Below are 9,763 nucleotides of genomic sequence, written 5' to 3'. Positions count from 1 at the left end.
CCTATTGTTTCTTTTATTTTTATTTTTCTTATATGTATCCATGTATTCATAACTATGTTTTTACTTATACCTATTATCTTGTAAGCAATTGACAAACCAAATAAAACCAAATAAAATAAAATAAAATTTTCTCGCAGACCACCAGTGGTCCACTGGTCGTCCACTGACTTAAAGTATCTTTTTCCATGGTGTGTATCATCTCCAAACATCCGGCCAGGTGGCCCGTTTGAACAAGGACTGTCCAAAAAAGCTTCAACAGTTTTTTAAAAAAATCTTCCCGTATTACCGCCCCAAAAAATCCGAATGGAAAAAGAAAAAAATATCTCGTCGTTTTTAATTATTATACATCAAAGCCCAAAAGACATATCACTGACCACAAAGTCTCACACACCTAAGTATAAAAAGATTTAAAAACAAAAAAGCAAAGAGGAAGAAACAAACAAACAAAAAATAAAAAAATCGCCCGTCTCTTTTAACGGCGAGCATCCGAAGAAGCACAGTTTCGTCACGTTTACAACGACAATATTCACTCGGCGATGGTCCAGGTTTTTGGTTTGTTTTTTTTTTTTAAAAAAAACACGCATTGGAAAAGAGGGGACGAAAAACACACGTAAGATGTAACCACTGACCCCCCCAACCCCCTCCGGACAATTGTCCTGCACAAGAGAAACCCAGGAGCATTTTAAGTCAATATGACCTAAAGCAGATCCGGAAGAGGAGATGGGGGGGCGCATTAGGTTCAAAGAGGGCAGTTTGGAGGGTCTGTGAAAGAGACCCCCGCATTGTGTGCCCTCCTACATCGAGGTCACATTCGCAGTGGGGAGTGGTCTTCCCCACCCCCCACCTCGCTAGCCTCCCACAACCCCATAGCTGTCTCAATGCCTTTGCGCGTATATTTTGGGGAAGGCGGAGGAGAGACGAAGGCCCAGCTGTTTTGCATTTTGGAGGGGCACGAAATCAGCAGAAACAGCCGCCCAAAAGACGTTCCCCAAAAGAGCAGGAGGCTGAAAGGGGTTGCTCCCCAAATTCCTCTGGCCCCGCAACCCAGCAGCGACCCCGTCTTCCCCCAGTTGCCAGGGCTCCGGAGACAGAGACCAGCTGTGCCTCGCGGGAACGGGGCAGGAAGAAGGGCCGTAACCAGTCTCTTGGGGGGAGTGGGGCAGAGGAGGGGCTTAGGACGCCCGTTCCGGCTCTGCAGGGCGGATCTTCATGGTAGCGGATCGCAGGGGGTAGTAGCGCCCTCTCCAGGTCTTCCAGAAGATGCCTTGCTTTCTCTCGTGCCGCTGCCGTGGGATGGACTGGAAGTATTTGCCGTTCAGGTTGACGTGGCCGCAGTAGCTAAACCACCAGCCTCCTGCAAGGAGAAGAGGGGCAGAAAACGGGGGTCAGCCAGGCACGCAAGACCCCGATAGGGGTGCAACTCCGTCGACGGGCTAGAGCCGTGATGGCGAATCTATGGCATGCGTGCCACAGGTTGCACGCAGAGCCATTTGTGTAGGCACGCAAGCCCCAGGCAAACTGACCTCACTGCTCATGCGCGTGGCTCCCAGCTGACTTTCGGGACTTTTTCAACCTGTCAGAGGCTTAAGAGACATCCCTGCGGGCTTTGCAGGCCGAAAAATAGGCCCATTTCATCACTTCCTGTATTTCCGGAAATGCCAGAAGTGACAAAACGGGCCCATTTTTCGGCCTGCAAAGCATGCAGAGGCTTCCCTCAAAGCCTCTGGCAGGCCGACAAAGGCCTCAAAACAGGCCAAAAATCAGCTCGGAGGTGCAGTGCAGGTAATGAGGCAGCGGCGGAGGGAATCTCGTGTGCATGCGCAGAGGGCATGGTGGGGCGCACGCGCATTGCTTTCTGGACGCTGGCACGCGAGCAATTTTTGGCACAGAAGCTCAAAAAGGTTAGCCACCACTGGGCTAGCGGGAAAGATTACAGGCAGTCCTGTAGTTTACAACTACAACGGAGGCCAAAATTTCTGCTGTTAAGCGAGACATTTGCTGAGGTTTGTCCCATTTTATGACCTCTCTTGCCAATGTTGTTAAGTGAATCATCTCATTTGTGAAATCACTAACTAAAGTTGTTAAGGGAATCTGGCTTCCCACGTGACTGCCCGTCGAAAGGTCAAAAACAGGGATCAGGTGAACACACACACACACACACACACCGGGAACACTGCGTTAACATGACACAGTCGCCGATGTTGTCAATTTTGAATCAGGTGACCCTGAGGATGCTGTTGGGTCGTAAGTGTGAACAACGGTCATAAGTCGTTTTTTTTTCGGTGCCGTTGTTAATTTTGAACTGTTGCTAAGTCGAGAGCCACGTGGCTATTCCAAACTGGGTCAGAAACTTCGGGAAGATTTTTCTCAAGAGTTTTTTTTTTTTGCAGGCATGTTGTTTAGTTCTCGAAATATGGCCACAATTTCAACAGGAATCAAGTGATTAAACTCAACTCCACTCAACTAACAATTAAGAAATAAAACAAAACAGAGGAGACTCAATGGACCAGAGGTCTTTCTGCAGTTTTCTAGGTTTCTAATTGCCGCCAGTAAGCGACGTGGTTGTTGTGTGAATCACACCCAATTTTAATGACCTCTGGTGCCACAATTGTTAAGCAAAATCGCTGCAAGCTGTTCAGTGACTCGCACAGTCAAAATGGCTGTGCAACTGCACTCCCCATTCTCAGAGTTTTTCAACCCTGTCCCCTTTAAGAGGCGCGGACTTCAACTCCCAGAATTCCCCCAACAAAGCAGAATTCTGGGAGTTGAAGTCCACTCCTCTTAAAGGGGACAGGGTTGGGAAAAAAAAAAAAAAAAGGCCCTTCGGGTGTTTGCTCCATCCGCTGCCCCTGACCTGAGAGGTGCTTGGCGCAGTTGGTGTCACCCTTCAGATCGTGGTCACGATCCCGCGTGGAGAAGGGCAGCTGGGGGAAGTCCCCCATGGCGCTCTCCAGCTCCCCCCGGATGGCTCCCAGGAGGCTGAGGGTGTAAGCCGTCTCCTCCCCGCCCAGCCGGAAGAGGAAGTGCGCTTTCTGAGAGTTGCCTTCCCAATCTTGCAGCTCAACCAGCAGCTGAAAATGTTCCTCCTTCACCATCCGGTGCATCTTCTCCAAACCGAGCCAGAAATCTCCTAAAATAAAGCGGGGGAAAAAGAGCCATGGAAAAAACAAAAAACTTGCCTTGGGAGCCGCCAAGATGGACCGCTACGCAGGGAAGTCCTCGACTTGACGACCGCAACAGCGCCCTCCCTCCCAATGCCTGCTCTTAAGGGAGACATTGGCTAAGTCAAGTTTCGTTTCCGTTACGCGACCTTTCCTGCCGTTAAGGAAATCCCAGCAGCGGATAAGTTAAGCCGCCCGGTCGTTAAAGCAAATCCAACGTCAACTCATCAAATATTTCTGTGGTCTTTTTGGAGTTGCCAACAGAAAGGGAGGGGGGAGCAGCGTGGCAGCTTGGAAATCAAAACTGCATTCCACAAATGTTGACCCCCAATCACTGTAAAGACAATGCTGGTTGCCAAACGCCGGAATTTTGATCCCGTGATTATGGGGAATGCTGCGATGGTTGTAAGTGTGAGGACCGGCCATAAGCCACTTCTTTCAATGCCGTTGTAACTTTGCACTCAGTTAAACGAAATGGTAGTAAGTTGAGAACTATCATTTTATCAATGTTTTAACTTGATAGATAGATTTTTGGAAATTGATGCTGTTAGAAAGCGGGGTTCTGACCCGGGCTTTCCGAAAAAGCCACTAAGCAGACTCTTTGTCCCGGCAAAACCCCTTTTATTAAAACGAAGGTGAATTTCTTGCATTCACCTTCAGCCAACAGCCTGGCCAACAGTCTTTCGAGGGTGTAAATTGAGAGCACAGACCTTATCTAGCCTGGAGAGCTGCCAAGTAACTATTGCCAAAGGCAGTGCTGACAAGGAAGGGCTCGGCAGAGAGTCTCTGAGATGCACAGACAGATCTTCACAATGATGGAACGAAGGAATTGCTTCCTGCAAAAGCCCCCCTCCCCTTTTGCTCCTCTTTTAATCCCTAGGGGAGGAGCCATTCACCGTCCACCTGTGGCTTTACTCCCACGTCGAACCTGAGTTCCTAATTGTTCTTTTCGTTTGGCCGCTCTGCGCATGGGCAGGCTGGGCACCGGTTCCAGCTACTTCCCCTCCTCACTGCTCTCCAACTCTGAAGGCAGCTGCTGACTGCCAGCCAGCCAGCCCTGGCCCCATCTCTGCCTCTGACGCAGAGCCCTCGTCCGAGCCTTCCTCAGCCTCCAGGACTGGCCAAGGTTCCTCCCCAACCTCCTCACTACTGTCCGACTCTGCTGCCAGCTCCGCTAGCCACCAGCAGGCCACAACAAGCAGTTTCAAACCCACCTGTCAGATTTCCAAAGCCCTCCTTATAAGCGTCCCAGAGTCGGTCAAAATCCACCGAGCCGTCCAAGCGCCTCTGGATCACAGTCCAGCCGCCGTCCTCTGCCAATGGAGAGAGCAGGACTAAGGGCACTGCGGATGGGGCAAGACCCCGGGCAATTTACTCTGCCCACTCCATCACCACCCAACCTCCGTGCAATTGCCCCACCCCGCTGCCTCCCCAAAACACACACAGGTTCTCTCGACCGATCCTCTGATTTGATGTTGTGTGTGGCAGTCTTTCTAATGGGTTCTTATTAGCAGCTAGGATCCTAGGGCTGGAAGGGACCTTGGAGGTCTTCTAGTCCAACTCCTTCTAGTCCTTACACACACACACACATATTCTATTGTTCATTCCAATATTCTATTTTCTATTCTATTCTATCCTTCATTCCAATATTCTATTCCCATGATGGCGAACTTGTGCCACGTAGAGCCATTTGTTCAGGCACCTGAGCCCTAGCCAAACTTACCTGCTCTGAGCATGTGGGTGGCTCTCAGTGGATTTTCGGCCCGTTTGAGGCCTTTTTCAGCATCCCAGAGACTTGAGGGAAGCCTCTGCACCCTTTGTAGGCCGAAAAACGGGCCTTCCGGAAATACCGGAAGTGCTGACGAAACGGGCCCAGTTTCAGCCTCCCAGAGGCTTCCCTCAAGGCTCCAGAGGCCCTCTGGAAGCTGAAAATGGGCACTTCTGGTATTTCCAGAAGGCCCATTTTTCAGCCTCCCAAGGCTGCAGACGCTTTCCTTGAGCCTCCGGGAGGGTGAAAACAGCCTCAAACGGGCCAAAACTCAGCTGGGAGGTGTGCACATGAGCAATGCAAGTAAGAGGGTAGGGTGGGGTGTTGCGTGCATATTCATGAGGGGGTGCATTTCATTGTGGGTGCCGGCGTGCATACACTTTCAGCACACCACAACAAAAAGGTTCGCCATCACTGTTCTATTTCCTATTGTTTTCTATTCTATTCTATTCCACTATTTTATTTCCTATTCTATTCTATTCTATTCTATTCTATTTCCTATTCTATTCTATTCTATTCTATTCTGTTCTATTCTGTTCTATTCTGTTCTGTTCTATTCTATTCTACATTCCAATATTCTATCCTATTCTATTTCCTATTCTATTCTATATTCCATTCTATTCTTCATCCCGATATTCTATTCTATTCTATTCTATTTCCTATTCTATTCTATTGTATTCTATTCTATTCCATTCCACTATTCTTTTTCCTATTCTATTCTATTCTATTCTATTCTATTCTATTCTATTCTATTCTATTCTATTCTATTCTACTCTACTCTACTCTACTCTACTCTACTCTATTCTTCATACCAATATTCTGTTCTATTCTATTCCACTATTCTAATTCCTATTCTATTATATTCTATTATATTTCCTGTTCTGTTCTGTTCTGTTCTGTTCTATTCTTCATACCAATATTCTATTCTACTCTGTTCTATTCTACATTCCAATATTCTATAATATTTCCTATTCTATCCTATCCTATGCTATATTCCAATATTCTATTCTATTTTCTATTCTGTTTCCTACTCTATTCTATTTTATTCTACTCTACTCTAATTCTATTCTATCCTATTCTTCATTCCAATCTTCTATTCCTATTCCCATTCCTTCTGACTTTTTACTTTTTTTTTTTTGTTACAGTGAAAGCGAACCAGCCCTCTCTTTCCAAACCCCCTCAGCCAGCTCTTGGGCTGTACAGAGATTTGAAGCCAGACGCTGCATCGCAGCCGAACTTACCCAGATCACAGAAGACTTTGAACGCCGGGGCTCCAGGGGGCTGGATCTCAAAGACCCCGCTCTTCTGCTCCTGCCCCTCGAGGAAGAGGTCATGACAGCCGGCCGGAAGCCCTGCAAGCGAGAAGAGAGGGTGGGAAGGAAGCGGGTGAGCGTGGATGGACACGCGTGTTACAGAAGCCGAAGAGATTCAACCTCTCCGTTCCGCCGCCCATTTGCAAAGGAGGTTGGATCGGGGGGCAAGTCTGTGATCCGGTGGGGTGGAGTTCCACAGAACCTTTTATTGTCAGTTTGGAAGCCATATCAGCACCAGCAGCTTCCTTGCTTCCACCTTCTCGAGCCTGGGAAAATGGGAAGGGGGGGGGGACTTCTTGGAGTGTATGTGGTTAGACATAATAGCATTCTTCTTCTAAGTCAAGGTCATGTTATCTCTGCACCTGGGTGAGAGGACGTCTCACGCCGGGACGGATGGCGATTGGGGCATGTGATGCAATGCGGGTGTCAAGGCTCCAACAATCCATCCTCATTCAAACCATTTAGCCGTATCTCTCAGAGTTAAAAAAAAAATCATTTATTAGGAGTGACCATGTTGGTGTTACGTGGGTGCAGCTGACTCTGAGACACAGCACCCTGGTCTTCCCCCTCACCCCCAGGATGTATATTCTCCAATGGGACACATCCATAGCCAAGAGTCATCAATCATGCTCCCCAGTAATAATCTTGCACACCAGAAGCTTTGGCCGCCTAGCAATTATCTATGAAAATATTTAAGGTATGCATTGCTTCCCCCCACTCCCATTCTGCTGACAACTCTAAAAGACCAGAGAAATATTTTTGAGTTGACATTCGGCTCCCCTCACTTCTTGAAGGTGACCTGTGCAGGGGGGTGGATTTGTAGTTTTTACTTATTGCGAGGAAACCCTAGAACTTTCAGATTTGGCTACGGTTGTTAAATTAGAAACCCCTGTCAAGTGAATTGGGCCTCCCCGGCAGACTTTGCCTGCCGGAAGATCACCAAAGGGGATCACGGGGGACACCCCCCCGGGACGCTGCAACCGTTGAAAGTGCGAGTCAGTTGCCAAGCCTCGGACTGTAAATCAAGCGACCACCCAGAGGCTGCAGCTAGTCACAAGGGTGAACATTGGTCGTAACGTCCCTTTTTTTTCGGTGCCCTTGGAACGTCAGTCGCTAAGTGAAGTGTTGTAAGTCGAGAACGGCCTGTACAAGGTCTTTGTAGCTGCAGATATGGAAACCCCCCCCCAAATTCCAGGCTCCAAAAAAGTGAAAACTGGTTTTCAAGAAGAGACTGGGCAGCCATTTGTTTGAAATGGTATAACCGTTTCCTGCCTGAGCAGGGGGTTGGACTAGAAGACCTCCAAGGTCCCTTCCGACCCTGTCATTCTGTTATTCAGTTCAGAGGGACTCATTCTCTTTCCCACCCCACCAAATCCCGGATTGCATGGGCAGAAGAATTTCCTAGAGGCTTTGTGGGATGTGCTGGCAAAACAATCTGCCTTCCAGTCTCACTGGGTTGCCATTTTGACACAGTAGGCCAGGAGGAGAGGCGAGGAGGAGGAGGAGGAGGAGGAGGAGGAGGAGGAGGGGTCCAGCCCAAAAGCGGTTGCCACATTGAGGGACAGCCACAAAATTGAGGAAATGCAGGACAGCAGGCAATGAAATGGAGACCTCCCTCTCTCTTCCTCATTCTCTCTCTGTGTGTCATTTTCTCAATCTCTCTCTCTCCCACTCATTCTCTCCTGTCTCTCTCTCTCATTCTCTTTTCTTCTCCCTCCCTGTGTCACTCTCTCTTTCTCATTCTGATTCTCAGTCTCCCTCATTTTCTCTCTCAATCTCTCCCCCTGTGTCATTCTTTCTCATTCTGTCTCTCATTCTTTCTGATTCTCCATCTCTCTCATTCTCTCCCTCGTTCTCTCTTCTCCCCCCTCTCAATCTTTCCCTCTCCCTGTGTCACTCTCTTTCTCATTCTATCCTGTCTCTCATTCTCTGATTCTCAGTCTCTCATTCTCTCCTCCCTCTTTCTCTCTCTCATTCTGTTATCTTCTCTTTCTCTCTTATCTGTCATTCTCTCTCATTGTCTCTCTCTTTCTCTCCCTCATTCTTTTTTTCTCATTCTCTCTCTCTACTCTCTCATTCTCTCCTCTTTCTCATTCTCTTTCTCTTATCATTCTCTCATTTTCTCTCTCCCTCAGTCTCTTTTCTCCCCCTCTCAATCTCTTTTTCTCTCTCCCTGTGTCACTCTTTCTCATTCTATCCTGTCTCTCATTCTCTGATTCTCAGTCTCTCATTCTCTCCTCCCTCTTTCTCTCTCTCATTCTGTTATCTTCTCTTTCTCTCTTATCTGTCATTCTCTCTCATTGTCTCTCTCTTTCTCTCCCTCATTCTTATTTCTCATTCTCTCTCTCTATTCTCTCATTCTCTCCTCTCCCTCATTCTCTTATCATTCTCTTCTCATTCTCTCTCCCTCAGTCTCTTTTCTCCCCCTCTCATTCTCTCTCTCTCTCTCTCCCTGTGTCACTCTTTCTCATTCTCTTGTCTCTCATTCTCTGATTCTAAAATCTCTCATTCTCTCCTCTCTCTCGCTGTTATTATCTTCTCTTTCTCTCTTCTCTGTCATTCTTTCTCTCTCCCTCATTCTTTTTTCTCATTCTCTCTATTCTCTCTCTTTCTCTCCCCTCTCTCTCAGTCTCTCTCTCTCTCTCTCTCTCTCTCCCTCATTCTCTCTTCCACATTCTCTCTTCTGCCTCACATACACACACACACACACACACCTGGAAAAGGCCGAAACCAGAGCAGCAGGCCTGTTTCCAATCACTGCCATGATTAAGAAGCCCTGAGGGAACCCAGGATGGGCTGGTGCAAGGAAATGGAGGCCCGTCCCAGGTCCGTTCCGGGGATTCGGCCCATCGATCGTCGCGTGGTGGTTTGTCGCAACCGCTGAAAGTGAGCCTCTTTCGTGCAGGGACACCCCCCTTCCCTGGGCTTCCCCCTCAGAGCCTCGCTCCTTCTCCGCTCTGACGGAAGAGCAAAATGGACGACTAGAAAGGCCACGGGATAAGCCACGTCGCGCTCCGCCTTCCTCCCCCGGAGGTCCATGTGTGCTGGAAAAGGCAGAGCAACTTTGGCCGGGAAAGCTGGGTGTGGAAGTTGCCCCACCAAGGGAAAAAAAAAAGGACCTGTTGGGAAAGGCCTGGCGGTGTCCTTGGAGCTCTTGGAGCCTGGGGGTTTCCTGGCCAGACCTGTCATTGCCCAGCCAGGTAACCTCACCTGTGCTGGTCTCGCTAGCATCCTGGCCCTGAGGATGACGCTCCCTAGCTGGGTTAATGCAACGCCTGCAAGAAAACCACCCAGCTCAGAGAGCACCAAGGCCCCCACAGTCATTGTCCTCCTCCTCCTCCTCTTCTCTTTCTCCTTCTAGCACTGATGATGTTACCTAGCTGGGTCATGCAACGTCTGCAAGAAAACCACCAAACTCAGACAGCACCAAGGACCCCAGGGTCGTGGTTGTCCTCCTCCTCTTCCTCCTCTTATTTTCCTCTTCCCTCTCTTCTTCCTCTGCCTCCTCCTCCTCCCCTCCA

General features: G+C 48.7%; 1 protein-coding gene across 1 annotated transcript in view; it reads right to left on the bottom strand.

Moving 5' to 3' along the window:
• Positions 1 to 316: 316 nt before the first annotated feature.
• The window catches only part of ANGPTL4 (angiopoietin like 4), a 26,663-nt gene continuing 17,216 nt past the window's right edge, over positions 317 to 9,763 (bottom strand). The window contains exons 4-7 of the mRNA XM_087922585.1: positions 6,171 to 6,281; positions 4,376 to 4,474; positions 2,855 to 3,130; positions 317 to 1,354 (exon numbers count right to left, since the gene is read on the bottom strand). Coding sequence (XP_087778711.1) covers positions 1,173 to 1,354; positions 2,855 to 3,130; positions 4,376 to 4,474; positions 6,171 to 6,281 — 668 coding nt within the window. The 3' untranslated portion in view covers positions 317 to 1,172. The remainder of the gene's footprint in view (positions 1,355 to 2,854; positions 3,131 to 4,375; positions 4,475 to 6,170; positions 6,282 to 9,763) is intronic.

Source organism: Pseudonaja textilis, chromosome 1 (genome assembly GCF_049901715.1).
Source record: "Pseudonaja textilis isolate UNSWEBS1 chromosome 1, rPseTex1.2, whole genome shotgun sequence".
NCBI lineage: Eukaryota > Metazoa > Chordata > Lepidosauria > Squamata > Elapidae > Pseudonaja > Pseudonaja textilis.
Note: the sequence above shows the minus strand (reverse complement) of the source record. Positions and strands in the feature narration are given on the sequence as shown.